This window comes from Mytilus edulis, chromosome 2 (assembly GCF_963676685.1).
Source record: "Mytilus edulis chromosome 2, xbMytEdul2.2, whole genome shotgun sequence".
In the NCBI taxonomy this organism is placed as follows: domain Eukaryota; kingdom Metazoa; phylum Mollusca; class Bivalvia; order Mytilida; family Mytilidae; genus Mytilus; species Mytilus edulis.
In genome coordinates this window covers 26,918,465-26,938,889 of record NC_092345.1, presented here as the reverse complement: position 1 = coordinate 26,938,889, position 20,425 = coordinate 26,918,465, and the positions used below count along the sequence as shown (strand labels likewise).

Here is a 20,425-nt window from a genome sequence, read left to right as displayed (position 1 = left end):
ACCATACTCGCAGATGGTGTCAAGGAAGAGCCGAAAATTGAGTTCCTGAAATTTTCATCCCAAACGGGAATCAAACCAGGAACCTTTGTGTTAGTAGTCCGATGCACTACACCACGGATACCCCACGGCTAGTCATTATTGGGGCCCTTTATAGCTTGCTGTACGGTGTGAGCCAAAGCTCCGTGTTGAAGGCTGTACCTTGACCTATCTTGCCAAGAAATTGCCTCCGTTGAAATTCTGCAAACACCCCATAGAGCAAATTACATGGATGATTAATTTTGACCATTTGGTATATGGCCGTGTTCTAAGCGACACGTACATGAAAGTCATACATTAATTTTTTGAATGAAATCAAATCTTTAGCTACTAATGACTGCCATAGGGGGTCGACCGGAATTTTTAGCGAGGATTTCTTGGCATGAATGGTGTACTTTTATAAATTGTGACTTGGATGGAGAGTTGTCTCATTGACCACATCTTTCTATATCTATAAAATGATAACACAAGACAGAAGTTTACTTTGAATCATTGTTGTTGCGAATATTGAGTCAGACCATGGAAGTAATATTTAAAACCTCTCAATATTACTTCCATGTTCAGACGTAAATGTCATTTGATGTTGTATTTTGAGTTGGTTCCGTATACATCTTGTTTCACTATGTTTGTTTGTTAATATAGAACTGAAGCAAAGCTTACCCACGAAAGCTCATACGACATATTAATGTAATTTTAACATCACACAGCTATCTTGACTTTTTTTTAAAGAACAGACGCTTAAATGTATCCATAAATTATAACATTGGAAAGACGTTTACTTTTCCTCTAATCCAAGATGAAAACACGAATCGTCACTTTTTCAACTTCGTAAGTTTCTATCTACCTCTACGGTTGGACTATCATCAGCTCAATAATCAGTACTTCAGTACTGAAATAATTGATTACAATGTTTACGTACAAATTTTGAACTTATGAAGAAACTAAGGGTTTAACTCTCTCTGGCAAATTTGGCATTAGAAGGATTTTGCTAATTTTTTTGTTCTTTAGTTCATTTTTGATTATAGCTATTCAATTGTTTCGGTTTTATACATCCTTGTCTTCCTGGAGAAAGTAAACCAGACAGGCACTTCCGGGTCTCATTTAAATTATAACGTGTTTTTTTTCCGATTTTCTATGGGCCTCGCCGTGTGATCAGATGATCAAAGTGTCACTAACCTAGCTATATACACAAAGGAAACATCATAAAGATAAAAGAATATTATATACCAATATAATAAATGCATTGGCATAATATTGTAATTTACAACATATAGTTCAACAAAACTTTCAAAAAGATATTCACAGACTATATTGTAACATTTAAATATTGTATCTATACTAAAATTGTTAGAACGATTTCAGTCTACGGAAAGTGCGAAACGAGAAAACCGTTTTTTATGTGGAGTTGAGATATTTTAAATCTAATATGAAATTTTAGATAAATTATGCAGACACTCAATGACAAAACAAATTTTATCACATAAATCGACAATAACCTTCCTTTTATGGTTGTTTTTAAAAAAGTTGAATACCAGGAACACTGTATGCGGACTGTACGAAAGCCACGAATGTATACGAACCGAAGCAATTGAAAACCCATGTGACCACAAAAGGACCTAAAAATAACAGCCAAATTCATCTGCGGTCAACTTTGCCTGAAGGGTTACAACCTTAGTTTCTTATCTATTTCTGAATTTATATAAACAGACAATTTTAGAATGTTTGCAACATGTTAGAAATCATTACAGTACCGAAGTACAAACTACTGAGTACTTCATAATTTTATTGTTTTTTACAAGCTTTCAGTAACTGCGAGTAGCCTTAGATCGGTACTTTGTGGCTATATCTTTATGTTAGTTGTTTATGTGGTTTTATCCGATCTAAGTTGTCAATCTATTCCAACACTAGACAATTTACAGTGCGTTCTCACGTTGTGCAGTTACACGTTTTTCCCATACATATAAAGAGGAGGTTTGTGTCCTCACAAACATTTTAACCCCACCAAATTATGTGTGTGTCTATCCCAAACCCGAAGATAACAATGCAGTGGTTGTAAATGCATGGTTGCTGTTTATTTTATATGTTTATCTTTTATTTTATTTCACGAAACGGAAGGTTGAATTTTTCGTTTGAATTGTTTGACAACATTTTGCCAATTCGGGACCTTTAGCTGACTATATACGGTATGCGTTTTGCTCATTGTTGAAAGTCGTGTATTGACCTCTGAAATCCACCCCATATTGAATAGTTGTCCCATTGACCATCATACCACATCTCCTTTTTTTCTATAAACGCTACGATATTTCACTGTCAGCAATACTTTTCCTAACCGTCGAACCTGTCATGATTAATTGTCGATGTTTCATGTTTGTTTGGAATGAAGTGTGCCATATAATTACATACATGTATGTTTTCATATGAAACAAATATCGTATTGCTATGAGAAAAATATAACGTTTGTGAGTATTTCATTATGAAAAAACATCGTTATTATATTAGAAAAATATCGCACTTATGTAATAAAATATAACAGTAGCATTCTACTACACGCAATTATGGCGTAGAATGTAACCGACTTTGCAACATGATTGTGATAGTGTTCTGTACACTTTTTAAATTAAGATCCTGCAAACAGGCTTTTTTTAAATACAAACATTCGTCTGCGATTTTCCGACAATGTATCTCGTTTAAAATAGAAAATATTGCTAATCACAAAAGAAACTGTTTTTTGTCGATTCGCACCTTCGATCGACTTGGTATTTACTTAAACAATACTTATTCCGACTTCCAATGACATTACACATGTATCCTTTTTCGTGGTTATATATTAAACCTAGATACGAGTGTACTTTGAGGTTGTTTAAATGACAAATAAAAGCGGGATGTAAATTATAACAAATAATTATTTTACCAGACTATTTAGCACTGAGGTAGTTTAGTGAGGACAAAAAGGATAAAATATTTCTGTCTGCTTCAGGTAATTTTTAATAATTTCAGTTATACATCTCAAATTCCTTCATTTTCGAAAAAAAATAAAATGATTAAATCAAGAATTTTCGAAAATTATATATTCTGTTCATTAGAATAACGATCATCCACATGTAATGCTTGTTTATCTATATAAAAGGATTGTTCTATTATTTTTTCACTATTTTTTGCTTTGCTTTTCATGCCAAGATATTTAAGATTTTTAAACATTGGTTCTAAAGTATGGTATAATAATCAGATTAAGGTTACTTACACTTTTCTCCCTTTTTAAACTGTTTCCCTCCAAAATGTTGCTTTTTGTGTTCAGATATCTATTGGTCAAGATTATTAGTGGTAAACCATTTATATGTTTAAAAATGTCCCCATCTTCCAACGTAGGATGAAACCTGGCAGAGGAGAGGTATATCTAACACCAAAATAGTCCGTCACTTTTACTTGCGGGACGTGGAGAGTAAATTTTTCTCGGACTTTTCCATGAAGTGTTTTTCCACGGTAGAAAAACACACTGGAAAAACACTAGGACATACTCAAAAGTCACAAGGATTATAATCGTAGACATTTTGTTCTTTTGTGATTGGTTCTTTTAACTTCCTGATATATGACTTTTATATATTAAAATTGCAGTATCATTTAGTATGTACATAATGTATATATTTTTTTAAAACTTGCCTGACATTGCATATTTTTTTAGATTTATTGTAACATGTGTAATATAACAAGGGGTTTTTTTTTTGCGACAGGTTTTGTTCATTGATTAGTAAGATGAGAAAATATTCTGTAGATATATCATTACATAGATTAAAATTGTGTATATATGTTTTTTTCTCTATTAGTGTCTGAAATTTAAAACAAGAACCTTAAAGCTAATTTAGTACGGAAAAGGTCGGATAAGAATCAATGTTGTGCATCAGGAGCACCCTAAATTTCCCAGCGAAAGAGAGGTGAAGAATATCAAAGGGATATTCAAACTCACAAGTCGAAAGCAACATGCATGAGAATGCCAATGCATTAAACAAAAAACGACGAGAAGACAAACAAAAGTACACAAAACATATCTTAGAAGACAAAACTCTGAGCAACACGAAACCTAAAACAGAGGTGATCTCATGTGCTCCGGAAAGGTGGTCAAATCCTGGTCCACATGAGAATTTATGAATGCTGTAACTACAACTGCATATATAAAAGATAAAAGGGTACATCATAAGATATGGCAAGTACTTTGGAGTATACCGTTATTGTCACGTGCATGAATGAGAAGAAATGCAACAGGTTATATCCACAAAATCTGGAAGATGCCGAAACAATAGGCAGTGATCGAGAACTAATCATATTGCGATATATCTCAAACCCGCTGCCAGAAGTAAATTATATATATATATATAAAAAAAGAAGATGTGGTACGATTGCCCATGAAACAACTCTCCACAAGAGACCAAAATGACACAGAAATTAACAACTATAGGTCACCGTATGGTCTTCAACAATGAGCAAAGCCCATACCGCATAGTCAGCTATAAAATGCCCCGAAATGACAATGTAAAACAGTTCAAACGAGAAAACTAACGGCCTTATTTATTTTTAAAAAATCAACGAAAAACAAATATGTAACACATAAACAAACGAAAAACACTGAAATACAGGCTCCTGGTTTGGGACAGGCACTTACTGGTAGAGCAATCACAAACCCGACTTTCAGTTTGCAAGTTATAAAATGTGGCTGTGTAAGGAGTTGACAACGGAGTTGAAAGGCTCAAGCCAAACTAAGTTAAAACCTTCAATCATCAAAATATAAAAAAAGATAATATATAAAACCGTACCGTGTAAACGAGTTTAATTATACATGTATAATAGAAGAAAAAATGGTCAAAAACTTACAAAAGATTAAAATAGACACTAATGGTTTACGTTTAGAACTAAAGAAATTAAAAAACTTTATTTTAAAGAATCAAAGCTTGTGTGTTACTTTCAAGTATATATACGAAACCTTCTTAAAACATAGAAAATGGACTTTCAATGTCATTATACAACCTTTACCAGGAGTACAGACAGTCTCCATATTGAGTATAAGAATAATTGAAGGCATTCAAGAAACAAAATATAAATTAAGGTATTAAAGATAAAATAAATGTATAATCTGTATTGTGATTAGAATTAAATATCCGGTTTGCAGTTACTGGGAATTGTAATAGAATAAAATATTCAAGTCTTAAAAGGCAAATTCAAATGGTAGCTGTATACCCTAAAATCCAGCAGTGCTATTAATTGATATGTTAAAGAATCTGCACACAATAACATGAGTTCATTAAATGTGCTTTAACAGCACTATTAACTGATTCTACTTAGTCCATTATTTCAATTCAAAAGCAACAACAAACAATCAACATATTTTTCGTGTTCAGTCAGATGTTCCGAGTTCACGTGTTGCTTTAAAAAAAAATGTTTTTCATCATTCTGTGTAGATATAGAGTTTTCTCTCTTTATCCATCAAGCTCGGGTGAAAAAGAAAAAGAGTTGTCTGTTTGAAAGCGTTATAAATGTGCAATGCAAGAAAAGCCTCCGTGATAAGATCAAATGAAGAATTTGAAATTGAATTTATAATGGTAAAATTCCCTTTTTTTTCCCTGTCTTATGGTATGGATGATGTACATGGGCGGATTCAGCCATTTTAAAAAGGGAAGGTCCCAACCCAGGATAAAAGGGTGGGGTATTGAGGTTGGGGGTTCCAACCATACGTCCCCAATCAAATGCATTGATCTTCCAAAAAAGGGGGTTCCAACCCCCGGATCCCACCCCTGGATCCGCCAATAATGTTATACCCATTTCTAGAATAAAAATTAAGACAAAGCATCCATTAATGTAGTGGTGGTGTGACGCATATACTACACGGAAGTTCTCCAAACAAAATTATCAATTCGTCTACATTCAGGTCCGTACGCTGGAGACAAAGAGTCAAATCTTAAACAAGATATGACTGCCACTACCCAGCTCAAAGCATCTTCTAAACATTTGAAAGCCCCGACTATGTACTGGTTTATACCGAAATTACACAAACAACCATTTAAATTATGTTTCATCTCCGCCTCTATAGTACACAGCTACTTTAGTACAAGTAATCTTGATGTACAGTTCTAAAGGTGCATATCAAATGTGCATCTGTAAAGCTGTATATAAACTGTGGCTAGATGTCGTATCACACAAGATGCACTGGTAGAATCTATATTTAGCTTACACAGATTTAAAATGTAGTTATTGTGCATTTTTACAGAGTTGCAGGTTATACATGTTTAAAAATGTACAGTTTATATACAGTTTTACAGATGTACAGTTTATATACAGCTTAACAGATGTACAGTTTATATACAGCTTTACAGCTGTACAGTTTATATACAGCTTCACAGATGTACATTTGATATGCATCTTTAGAACTGTACATCAAGATTTCTTGTACTAAAGTAGCTGTGTAAGTGTTCTACTACTAATCTGTCAGTGCTTCTAACCACCTCCCTTACTTCTATCAAAGAACTTGTTATTGACTTTTGCAATAAAGCTTATGAAAATTATGGTATAAATTAATTTTTTTTAGTGTTAAAAATTCCATAGAGGTTTAAGATCAAATGTGTGCTTTTGGTGGTCCTTTTGTAATTCTGTTGATAGTTATGATTTTTCTACTCTCTACACCACTTTTCCATACAATCTTACTAGTAACAAGTTGAAGTTTTCATATTTGATTAAATGGTATTTGCTGTAAATTTTGAATATAAAAATGAAGATGTGGTATGATTGCCAATGAGAGAACTTTTCACAAGAGACCAATGCAAATGACAAAGAATTTAACAACTATAGGTCATCGTGTGGCCTTCAAAACTAACTAAAGTCCATATATCATAGTCAGCTATAAACGGCCTCGACATGACAAATGTAAAACAATCCAAACAAAAAAAAACTAATTTATGTACAAAATGAAATAAATGAACGAAAAAAAAAATAACACAACAAACGACAACCACTAAATTTCAGGCTCCAGACTTGGGACAGGCATATACATGTGTACAGAATGTGGCGAGGTTAGACATGTTAGCGGGATACCCCTTCACCTGTAAGCGTTAGGTAACAGTACAACATTATAAGAACGAGCTATAAAATCAGTTAAAAAAACTTTTTTTTCTGTTTAGAAAAATGAAAGTATGCTAGACACACTTACTGAAAATGTTCCGAAAAGATATGATTTAAGCTTTAAATTTCTCCTGGAAAGCATATATGTACGTTTCGGTGATAAAGTGTATTGACAGGTAGTATGTATTCCTATTGGCACTAACTGTGCCCCTTTACTAGCAATCTTAGGTTCTTAGGAACAATGTATTCCTGTATTGCTATGCGTCTCAGTTTATGACCCACGTCATTGTTACATTTGGTTGATACGTTCAATGAATGATCTTTATGAATGAAATAATACTTACCGTTATAAATTTTCTTTAAATAATCCAGAGTTCTCTAAATATACTACCGCAATTTACCCTTAGGAACTTGCTTTTAATTAATCTAACATAACTGGAGTAGTTGTCCTTTTCTGGATTAAGACATTTCAATTTCTAAAGGGAAACTCCATACTAAAATTTCACGACAAAATAGACGATTTTTCATTCCCTATTGTTAATTTTCCTTTTTAAGTGGGAGATGATCGGTCACTTGCGGTTCCCCTTTAATGTACAAGTAATAGAGAACAAAGCATGTCGATTATTCTTAGGAAGTGCTTCAAATGCGTCAAATATAGCCATTCAGGGTGATATGGGACTTAGAAGTGCGAAATCAGCAGAAATTTTGGAAACTTTACGACTCAAGTTTTCTTTGAGTGGGCAAAACTTACGATACGAGACTTATATATAAGGTTCATGTGTGGAGTAAGGGTTGTGCTAGGTCATGGGATATTCATAAAAACTCTACAAACAAAGCATAAATTTTAGGTATGGAAAATGCTATTAATGATACTTTTTCCATCAAACATAAGCTTAAAAAAATCAAATTCAAAATCTGTGACATAGATAAAAATGAGTGGGTTGAAAAATTGTTTTTAATGACAGAAAAGAATGATACGGTAATAATTGTGTTTTTATAGGGAGTACTTAAATGTTTCAGAATTTAGTTCTTATTTAAAGATGTTAAAATAATAGGCAACATAGACGTGTTTTGTCAAATTTTAGAAGTGTCTGTTTACCACTAGCAGTTCAACTTGACTGACAGGTAGATACTACACCACGCCAAGAATTCCTTCAAATGAGCGTACTTGTATATATTGTACAGATAATTGTGTTGAGGATGTTTTTTTTTGGGGTAAAAGTGGGATTTTTATGCAGATTTTAGAAATGAATTAATGAAGAAATCTGGTGATATTTGTGAGACTTTTAACAATTTTGATTCACAGGACAAATTTGATTTCTCAGTTTCAAATGATGCAATTCAACTATTTTTAGCACAAACTTTACATCATATGTTTAATCGAAGGAGGATTTGTGTGTAATGATATTTTTAGAGTATGAGTTTAATTGTTTTATGATTTATATTATATATGTCTTATTTTTGACTGATGTGTCTCCACCATTTTCCACCATTTTCTACATTTGAAAATGCCTGTACCAAGTATGACAGTTCTTGTCCATTCGTTTTTGATGCGTTTTGGTTTTTGATTTTGCCATGTGATTATGGACTTTCCGAATTGATTTTCCTCTAAGTTCAGTATTTTTGTGATTTTACTTTTTTCCAGTATGTCTCTAGTGACACTATAATAAATTATTCTCATTCTGATTCTGATTTCATCTAATTATTACAAAAACTCTACTCTAGTTTTAATTGTTGTTTTTATATCACCTTTAAATTCGTTATTTATTTTTAGGTCTGAACAAGGATTCGTATAGTCTCACTATACAAATCCTTGGTCTGAACTAGTATCTTGTTTGATATGAGTAATATCTAAATTTAAGTTCACACAGATTTATTTTTAAGTGGAGTTATCTTTCTTTCACCAAGCTGGTTCTCCTCTCACAAATATTGTATTTTTTTTTTATATAAATCATTTAATGATGTAATTGTATTTAATGAATGTGTATGTCTGCTTTTTTTTTTTTACTCATATGACACTAAGGGCCTTTTAATTTTTTAATAAGGAAAGAAACTGCTTTGATATAATTTGTTATCTCCCTTTATTCTTCTTCAGTCATTGATTGGTGACGTTGTTGTCATATGACGAAAAGACGTGCTTTTTGTAATAAATTATGTAGATAATCGCATAGACTGGCTATATGGAACTATTCAAGGACTGAAAGAATGCAAAAATCATAGGATCATATTTGTAAGTCTTTAGTAAAACTATTTTCCTGGTTGCCACAAGTCCAGTTCTAGGTGGGTTCGGACCTCGGTTTTGATCTGTGAGCTAGTAAAATAACAACCGGTATGATGTTATGCTCATTATGTTAGAAAAGCAGCTGCTTATAGACATCTATGCTTGTAAGATTTCTTTATTACAATCATTATAGTGCAGTGCAACTACTGCAAACACTGTCGTAGAAAGGCCTAACTGACATATTTCCATATGATCAGATCATGCAAAGATGGTTTGTATTATGCAATGACAACATAGCACTCCTAAGATGTATTATGGAGTATGGATCAATTATTTGGGACCAATATGCCCAAAAAGACATTGACCAATTGGTGGAATCCATACAAAAGAGGGGAGCTAGATTTATTACCAAAGACTACATACATGACATACAAATCAAGGGATGAAGGATGTAATCATGTATAACAAAAATGCTTCAGCTTCCGTCACTACAATCAAGATGTTAACATTAACGGCTGATTTTCTTTTTCAAAGTGGTTGAGGGGAAAATGCCTCTGGACATGTTGGACGACCAAATTTAAATTTCATAGACCTAAACAACAAATCGAAGCTACAACCATCATGACCATGACAACATATAATAACTTCGTTTCTAGGAACATTATAGAATAACAACCTGTAACAACAAACGAGCAGTCATCATGGTCATTGTTCCAAATAGTAAGACTGACCAGTTCAAAAACTCTTATCTTTGTGTGCACTGCAGTACATTGGAACCATCTGGAGGACTCGGTAGTGAGCCTCACTTCAACCTAAGAGTTAAAATCAGTACTCCTCATACAGGCTCTTGTCTCGGACCAAGTTATGTTGTTTATTTGAAAAGTCAAATCATGCTCTTGGTTCAAAAACTGGTACCCCCCCCCCCCCAAAAACATAGTTAGAAAATATCTAGCAAGCTGAAGGGAAAAGAGATAAAGATATGGTCCTTATACACTAAAGTTACGACTCTTGAGCTGGGGAAAGTGTATAGGTAGTTCCTCCTACCTACATGTAGTAGATTTATAACAGCTCTGCTATAGCTGTGCTTGTGGAGAACTATTTTTGGTAGTCATGGTAGTGGGATTTATGCCAGGGGTCCTGGGTTTGATCTTACTAGTTAAATCAAATGGTATACGTAGCTACATGTACCTTAGTTTGATGTCCATTATCACTCAAACAAGTACACATTTTTATTTCGGGGCTAGCTGAAGCAGGCCTTCTGGTGTTGGATTTTCTCACTCGGGTTGTTGTCTCTATGACACATTCTTCCATTCTCAACTTTATTAATTTTTAAATCTTAATTTAATTTAGATTCTTTGCCTGAATTCTTTTTATAAAACTGCAGAAGCATTGGCATATTGCCTCTCAGTCAATCCTTGTAGGGCGCTAGGGAAAAAAAATACTGTCAGAACATATTTTTTTCATATATTAAGTATGGAATTTACAAAAATGAATTTTGATTAGTAGCTGTTCTATCAGGTCTAGCAAAAAGACTTAGTCATAAACAGTTAAAAATTGAATATTGGAACATTTCAGTACATACTAATCTGTATATGTATCATCTTTATATTCATGATATTGGTTTGATAATATACATAAACAATAATTTCCTTTTTTCTGTGTTTTTTTTGTAACCAGTTGTATGTCATTTGTATGTGTTGATATATAATTACATTTGTAAATCATGAAGCTATTATATAGAGCCAATTATACAAATATACATGTACCTTTTTGATATTATATACATGTAGATGCAATAAACACGATAAAATAATATCTGAAGTGGTTTTTTTTTATGATATTGTAGTTGTTATTTATTAAGTCATATCATACCACATGTACCATACATTTGTACATACATGACATATTCATGATACTGGCTGCTAAAAGCGAATTATTATTAAAGTGCCCTTTAAAGTGCTTTTCATTTGTAGATATTTATTCGTCCTAAATTAAAAAACACAAATCCGTATATATTACAAATACATAAAAAAAAAATGCCCTTAAACATTGAGAAAAACAGCTTTTCAAACAGTTATATGTAAAGATAGTAGTGTAGACAAAAAAAAAATATAACTTCAACTAGAGGTAAATAGTGTTTCACCATTTGAAAAAATGTTTGAAAATTCAGCTACATATTTCATACAAAAACACAATTTTAATTTAAACACAAAATCTGAAATTTTCACCATTAACATGATTAACATGATTAAATCACAGTTTGATTTTTTTTTATACATTTTGTACCTTAATAATACATGTATGTGCCATGTAGTTCAATATTCTAGGAAACAAGAGCCTATGTATTAAATACAGAAATGTCTGTGGTTTCTTGTTATAATGAATGTATGAAAAGAAAGTATGTTGTCTACTTTTAACTTTTAAGATAGTTTATTCTCATAGAACCATGCACGTATGGAAATCACTGTAAAGACAAATATGAATTCTGCATTAAAAGAATATACAGGATATTTAGGGGAGGAAAAAACCCACTTTATTTCAATAGCAAATAGGAAGATAAATAAATATTTCATGATAACCATAAAAACTATGTACATTTATGAGATTAACGATAAAAATTATATAAAAATCGGACAACAAGTAAGTTTTTGACAACCATATAAAGAAATTGATTAAATATATCATCATCACATGTAAATATAGAGGAATTTCCAAGTGGTGAAATTCTTTTGACCTCATGTGATTTATACAATTAATGTTCAGATGTTACAAAATTCATGTGATTGTTAACTTTGAAGTGATTGATTTATTTTTTTAAGAGTGCACTCTGTTTTTTAGAAAGCTCATATTTTATTCCTTAATTTAAATGTGTGTTTACATTGTTGAAAATATACAACCAACTTACAAAACTCATTTTTTTTCACTTCCAATATAAATCTCAACATACTGTAGTTTATGGGAACTAAATAATTTGTGCAAACTATAAAATCCAATAAGCTTTAAAAGTGAAAGACGCAAACATTCAAATATAAATAAAGGTATCTTTCTAGACCAAATTTCTGCTTGTGTATACTGTTAATATCCACATTATTGGGATTGAGTTATAGCATTGTGATTTTGTATGCATGTTCATGATCACGTGTTTTCTGTGCAAGTAGTAGCATGTAAATTGTAAAAAGCAGTAAATCTATTTAACAGTTATTTATTGTTAGCCAAAATTTCAATTCTGGGATACAGATATATATGATCAAGTTTCAAATATATTCTTGCATTGATAAAAGTTTACATGTATGCATTCTATGAGGATACTATATATCGCTAGTACATATACAATGTACACATGTACATGTAGGTTAAATACTAAGAAACATTGTACATTTAAGTATTTAAGGATCACTTTCAGGTAAGTTTTGCCTTTTCAACGGTTTTGTTTCGAAAAGTCACTGATGTCAAAGTAGACAAAATACACTTTTGACGTACAAAATTTTAATCCCAATAACTTTGACCAGTTATTAATTGGAGGCAGGAAACAGAACGACGTTTACCATACTTCCCCAACAGTGAAACATGGTAAAAGGTGCTCATTGCTGTCTTCTGTGGTGTTCATATTCCAAAAATCAGAAGTTTAGCTGTACCTACAGAAGAGAGGCTTCATGGTTTCTGGGTTGGTCAGACCATCCTTATAAGGTTTAAGTTTTAGTTAAAGGTCTAAAGGTTAAATGTTTTGGTTTAGGTAGCTTTCCAAAAATGTACATGTTTATTTAAAATTCTTGTTTTGACCAAGATTTTGGCCCACTGAATATTGCTAAGCAATACAAAGTCCCCAGTGCCAGGATGCATATGCTTGTGTTGGTTTTTTTCGACGCTAAATGTCAGTGTTAGATCATAGTTATTCGATAATACACATGAATATTTTTTTACATTTATTGACTGTAAACTGAAGATATTGTCCTTGTTTCATTTCAGAGTTAGAAGAATAATATCCATAGTCTTGTGATCAGAGAGAACTCAAAATGGGGGCGTTACTTAGGAGTGAAGAGATGACATTATGTCAGTTATTCCTCCAATCAGAAGCTGCTTACACATGTGTGTCTGAGTTAGGAGAACTTGGACTTGTACAGTTTAGAGATGTAAGTGAAACTAATAAAAGTTGTTTTCTGGTAATGCAGTAAATTATCCAATTTTAACCATTAATCAGTAATTAGATGTACATTAATTTATTGACCCTGTCAAATGTTGTGAGAACCTCTTATTCTTCTTTTTCATGTTTTTATTGAACATTTGTTTGTTTGAAAATGATGTATGAAATAGTTGTTGGAACAATAAGAAGTTGTGTACATATTTACATATTTTTCTCACTATTTAAAACATGTACTTTAAGACCAAACAGCTGATTATAATCAATGATATCAATATCTTGTCCTAACTAGGTTCTTGGGGAAAAAATCATTAATGCATTGAATAAAAGATATAACTAGCAACTAAATGCAAAGTAATAAAGAAAAATAACAAAAAATCAGATGAACATTTTTTTTCATCATGTTCATATATTTACCATCACTCTATAAAATTTATTTATTCTTATTTATAATTCTAAATTTGTTTGGTCTGAAGTAAGGGTCAACATATGATTGTTGATCATGTTGATGTAAAGTCATGGGGACTTTTTCTTCCAATTATGCAATAAAAAAAGAAAATTTGTTTGCAATGGTGGTTTGTGTTTTTACTCTTCATGTATTTATGAAACAGTTGATATGGAAAATTTGTTTGAATTTGATTAATAACATGGGTTGGGTTCTTATTTGTTAAAAATGGTTTAATAACTTACTCAAATAATGAATTTTTAAATATAGGTTAATGCAGCTTATGAATTAATATTACTATGTTATAGTGATTTAAATCTATTTGATTTTAAGATTAGACATTTAATTGTTACATACATTTATATGACATAGATATTATATAAATATATATAGCCTTTGTATGACTATGAGGTCGATACAAGGATATACTTCTTTGGGTTGATATACAAAGGCTATATTTGTTATATTATTAATTTTAGACCATTATGCATATTTGTATCAAAATCGTCATTTGATTTTGTTTGAATTTTATAGATATCATATTGTCTCCTTGACAATAACAACATATTAGTTGTTATTTAATTTACTTTTTTTTTGTTTGTTCGACATCTTATCTATGCAATATGCTTTTTGCTATCTGCCGTTTTCTCTCTACCTTCTAAAATATAGTTTTAACATGTGACTATATAGCAACCCCTAAACGAATCAAATTTGTTAAAAATATACCAATAAATAATTTTATGTTATTTATATGTATAACACACTAAAATATACATGATATAGTTCATTTTAAATTGTTCAAATTTTTATCCTTGTGGGGACATTATTAATACATGCAAATGTAGCAAATTTTTACAGTCATTTGTTGACCATGCAATGCAACTTGCATTAATTTTAATGCAAGCGGAATTCAGGACCAAAAAGGGGGGGGGGGGGGGGGGGTGGGGGGGGGGGTCCAACTATTTGTCCCTATTCAAATGCATTGATTGTCCAAAAAAAAGGGGGGTTTCAACCCCTGGAACCCTCCCTGGATCTGCCACTAGCGTGTCTATTATAAGGACCCTTATAATTATCAGTGGTTGTAGTTATAAACAATCATAATTCTTATGCCCCATTTATGGGCACTATGTTTTTCGATCTGATAAAATTGATTTATTATTGTTTCAGCTGAATCCAGATGTAAATGCATTTCAGCGAAAGTTTGTGAATGAAGTAAGAAGGTGTGATGAGATGGAAAGAAAATTAAGTATGTTCTAAATTTGTAGATTTTCTCTCTAGTTACTGCTGTAAACCAATTATTTTTTCCAAGTGATTTATTTTTTCAAACTTTCACAGTTAGAATTATGAATATAGATCCTGGTACACATGTAAAACTTAGACCTTACCTTATTTAAATAGATTTATAAGTATAATTTTAAAATCTTGGAAGTTGTATAGAAAGGGCTTCAGGAGAAATAAATTATCTGCAAAATAATTAGGTTTACAGTATTTCATGTTATAAACCATTATATACCAATCATGCAGATTTTGCATTGATGAAGTTACAGAATGTGAGATTAATATTTTATTGAACTGTTCATTCTATGCTGGTATAAGAGAACATTTGTTTGGCGAGTTTTTAACAACATCTCTCTTAAATGTATCTATGGACAATAACGAAAATTTCAGTTGTTTATGTTGAATCATACCCAAAAATTGTCCAAATACATTTTCCAGGCATTCTCCAAGAGATGTAATTCTTTTTTTAAAAAAAATATCTAAAATATTGAACTTAGCTAAACAGTAATGAAGATTAATTCTTAAATGATTACCGTAATACATGTAATAAGAAATTAAAAATTTGAATATGTTTTATATTATTTAACATGTTATTGGGTGACTTATGGGTCAATTAGGCCAGGTTTATTCATATGTGTTGTATATTATATTTTATAAGTTGTACATATTTACATATATGTCACTATAATGAATAAATTACTGACTTACTTTCTTTATGTCAATTCAAGAAATGATTCGATTGTTTACATAAGTATACAGTGTTCTCCCCAGGCCGTTTTAGCGTCGCGGTAGCGCGACGCTATATTTTTTTCACCGTGATGCTATGATAATTACCGCGACGCTATAATTATTCCCGCGACGCTATAATTATTTTGAAGATACTATTTTACTTGTCCTCAATTTTGAACTTTCATCTATTATCGATTATGATCATAAAAATTATATCACCTTTAATTGTAATCCCTTTAAGTCGGACACTAAAGGCAATTAAGAGATTAAATAGCTAGGTGTTAATTGCCCTCAGGGTGATAACTGTTTGGATGCTAATATCCCAAGCTGACACTTGAGACACCACTAATACCACGTGTCTGCAATAACCAATTTCGACATGGAAAAATGCAATCACAAAACAATTCGAAATCTACGTTTTGTATAACGAAACTTCAAAGATTGAAATTTTAAAATTTTTTTTTTTAAAAGGGCGTTTATTTGTGCAACTCTCCAAAAATTACTTTCTTCCTCTAGCGAGAATTTTGGTTAAGAGCTAAAATAAGTTTAATACTTCTTTAAAAAGTTATCATAATTGGCTTAAGTTTATGTTTAATCCATTTAATGCATTAAAAGCGTCTTATTCATTCACAATCTCTTGTCAAACAATGTTTATTCTCGGACTCATTTTCGTAAATTTTTCTACGGCCGCCATTGCACATTTTTTTGTAAACTACTGTTCGGAACCGGACCAGATATGACAAAAATCCTCATTTTCACGATAATGACAACAGATGGACAGTAGACAGAAAAAATATACCAAGAGAGAAAACTACGCTTTAACAGACTATTTTTTAGATAACTTTGTTAAAAATACATATCATTTTAATGTAAAAATAAGAAACAACTGGAACCAATTCATTAAGTGCCATGAAACAATGAATTTCATAAACATGATAAAAAAAGTTTTTAAATTGATTTTTTTTTGCTACTTTTGCTACTTTATCTTTACTTGATATACTATAAAAAATAGTTAATTTTGTGTACTAGATATTTAGTTTTGTATATATATACCAGGTTGATCTATAATGAACCATTCATTCATTTGACTTATTGTTGGGTAACTGAAACCACATATTTATTTTTATTTGGCACAAGAGGAAAAAAATAATTCTGTAACTATAAATGAATAAAGAAAACATAATCTGAAACAACTGTTTTTGTGGTTATAGTTTAATTGTATTCTCAGTTATGAATTGAACAATAAACTAAAACATATTAAACGAATAGAGCATCAATGCGACGCGACAAACGAAATTAAAAAAAATACAGTTATTTTTATTTACGCAAAATGTGATGCTATCCAAAAGTTCTGGGGAGAACACTGAGTATAAAAAAGAAGATATGGTATGATTGCCAATGAGACAACTCTCCACAAGAGACCATAATGACACATTAACAACTATAGGTCACCGTACGGCTTTCAACAATGAGCAAAGCCCATACCGCATAGTTAGCTGTAAAAGGCCCCGATATGACAATGTAAAACAATTCAAACAAGAAAACTAAGTGTCTAGTTAATATCACTAAAACTCTACTCTCTAAAAATAAATCCAAAAGTGGAAATGTCTGAAAAAAAATGAAATTTAGGAAATTACAAAGTGACACATAAATAATAAATGTTATAAAATGTGAAGTACATGCATGTACCATTGTGTACGCAAAACACTCAAGATGGTTCTGTTAAATTTGACTGTGGCTGGCATAGAGTGAGTTACAATAGAAAAAAATAAATAAGTTAGATTAAAAAATTTGTACAGGAACAGATTTTGTTGGGGTTAAACTGGTTTTCCTATTCACAAATATTCCACTTAACAATCAAAGTTATATATATATATATATATTGCTTTGTCCTGAACATTCATGTAATATATGTAAATCATATTTTCATTCTATTGTTAGGATTTCTTGAAAAGGAAATAAAGAAAGATGGTATACCAATGTTAGATACTGGTGATAATCCTGATGCTCCTGCTCCTAGAGAAATGATTGACCTAGAGGTAGGCATAAAACCCACTGTTTGGTGTGTATAAAAGTATCAATTATAATTGGATGAAATAAACAAGTACAATGTAGTCAGTTTATAGGGATTAATATGGATTCATTTATTTTCATGGCCATGGGTATCAGTTTTCATGAAATCATAAAAAAAAGTATTTTGTTTTTGGAGACTCTACCTACAAGTCTGATGAAATTTATATTTTGTTTGACATTTGAATAAGTGGTTCACACCCACAAAATTAATGTAAAATGGAACTTCATGAATTTTAGTATTTTGAATTTGCTGCACAAAGCATTGCCCCAAGAAGCAAATATATATGATATATAAAATGGCGTCATTGACCACATCATTTAGATAAATGTTTAAATCTTACATACTTACTTTACTTATCCTCTTCATCCCAAGTGGGACATAAGGCCACAACAAACTGCCTCCACTTCTCTCTGTCCTTAGCCATGTACTGGGCTTGGCCCAGGTGTAGCCCATTGCTTCTAATTCTGCTGTTACAGTTCTTCGCCAGGTGATTCTAGGCCTCCCTGGTTTCCTTTTTCCTGGTGGTGTCCAATATAGAGCTGTTTTAGGTGTGCGGTGTTGTGGCATTCTCAGTACATGACCTAACCATCTAAATCTTCGTTGTTTAATTTCTTCTGTTATGCTCTTAGCATTGCATTTCTTCAAAAGGCTCTTGTTGCTGATCTTATTTGGCCAGAATATTTTGTTGATTTTTCTAAGGCAGCTAGTATGGAAAGCATCTACTTTTTGAAGGTCACTCACTAAAACACGCCATGTTTCCGAACCATACAGTAGGACAGACTTTACATTGCTGTTGTAAATTCGCAGTTTGGTCCTTAAACTGTACTGGTTAGACTTCCAGATTGTGTGAAGTCTAGCAAATGTTACGCGTGCCTTAGATAGTCTTGCCTTTATATCCTTCCCTGTTCCATTTTCTTTGCTTATGATGCTTCCAAGGTAGGTGAAATCGTCAACACTGTCCACTGGCAGATCATTGATTGTTATTGGTGTTGTATTTCTATTGTTTATTGACATTACCTTGGTCTTCTTGGTATTGACATTCAGACCAGTTTGCTTTGCATAGTTGGTAAGTATGTTGGTCTTCTCTTGGAGGTGTTCACTTGTTGTTGATAATATGGCAATGTCATCAGCAAAATCAAGGTCTTCTAGCTGGTTAAACATGGTCCACTGGATACCCCTTTTCTTATCTGATGTTGTATTTCTTTGTATCCAGTCAATGGCCAATAAAAATAGGATTGGTGACATAATACATCCTTGTCTTACACCAGATTTTACTTCAAATGAGTCTGAGATAGAGCTATCAAGGATGACACTGCATTCAAAGCTGTTGTAGAAGGCTTTTATTAGCATCAATATCTTAGGTGGAATTCCATATGATCTTACAATTTTCCAAAGAGTTTCTCTATGGATACTGTCAAAGGCCTTTTTGAAGTCAATGAAATTAATAAAAAGTGGTGTGTTCCATTCAATACATTGCTAGATGATGTTCCTCAGAGTGAAAATTTGGTCAATGCATCCTCTGCCTCTTCTAAAGCCTGCTTGTTCTTCTCTAAGCTTTTCATCTACAATTTTATCAATTCTTTTTAGAAGAATTTTGCAAAAGACCTTACTAGGGACAGAAAGTAATGTAATCCCTCTCCAGTTGTCACAGTTGCGTAGATTGCCTTTCTTTGGTAATTTTACAATCAGGCCTTTGCTCCAGTCTGATGGAATGTTCCCTTCTTCCCAGATGACAAGGAAAAGATTGTGGAGTACTTTGGATGATGTTTCTAAGTCTGCCTTTAACATCTCTGAATGGAATCAATGCCTGGTGCCTTCCCCGTCTTCAATGATTTAATGGCATTTCTTACTTCATCTATAGTTGGTGGTTCTGTGTTGATGTTTAAATCGTCTTCTGATGGTTCAGGGGTAGCTATGAAATCAGGCTCAGGGCAGTTTAATACCTCTTTGAAATGTTGGACCCACCTTTCTGCTTGTTCCCTTTCTGTTTTCAATGCTTTGCCATTTTTGTCGTTTACATGTGCTGTCTGTGCATTTGATGTTCCACAGAGTTGTTTGGTGATTTTGTAAACTGTACTTAACTCTCCAAGAATGGCTGCCTTTTCTGCTTCTTTTGCAAGGTCCTCCAAATATTGTCTTTTATCTTTTCTCGCACTTCTTTTGACCTCTTTGTCCTTTGCTCTGTATGTTACTTGCAGTTGATCTTGTAACCTTTTGGATTTTGCATTTACTGATTTTAGTTTTATAATCTTTCTTTCTTCAATTTTTTGCCATGTTTCCGATGTTAACCAATCTTTGTTCTTTTTTGTCTTATGACCAACTGTCTTTTCTGCCGTCTTTACATATATATCTTTGATGTTATCCCATTTTTCTTGTACACTATCTTCTCCATCATCAGAGTTA

General features: G+C 32.1%; 1 protein-coding gene across 4 annotated transcripts in view; it reads left to right on the top strand.

The window, feature by feature from the left end:
- Positions 1 to 9,210: 9,210 nt before the first annotated feature.
- The window catches only part of LOC139511857 (V-type proton ATPase 116 kDa subunit a 1-like), a 51,982-nt gene continuing 40,767 nt past the window's right edge, over positions 9,211 to 20,425 (top strand). For 2 of the 4 annotated variants that reach the window (XM_071298985.1, XM_071298986.1), the window contains exons 1-4: positions 9,217 to 9,367; positions 13,325 to 13,488; positions 15,109 to 15,187; positions 17,890 to 17,987. In XM_071298985.1, the coding sequence (XP_071155086.1) occupies positions 13,372 to 13,488; positions 15,109 to 15,187; positions 17,890 to 17,987 (294 nt within the window). In that variant the 5' untranslated portion in view covers positions 9,217 to 9,367; positions 13,325 to 13,371. Of the gene's footprint in view, positions 9,368 to 13,324; positions 13,489 to 15,108; positions 15,188 to 17,889; positions 17,988 to 20,425 lie in introns of all 4 variants that reach the window. The other 2 variants (XM_071298984.1, XM_071298983.1) reach the window with 2 other exon arrangements.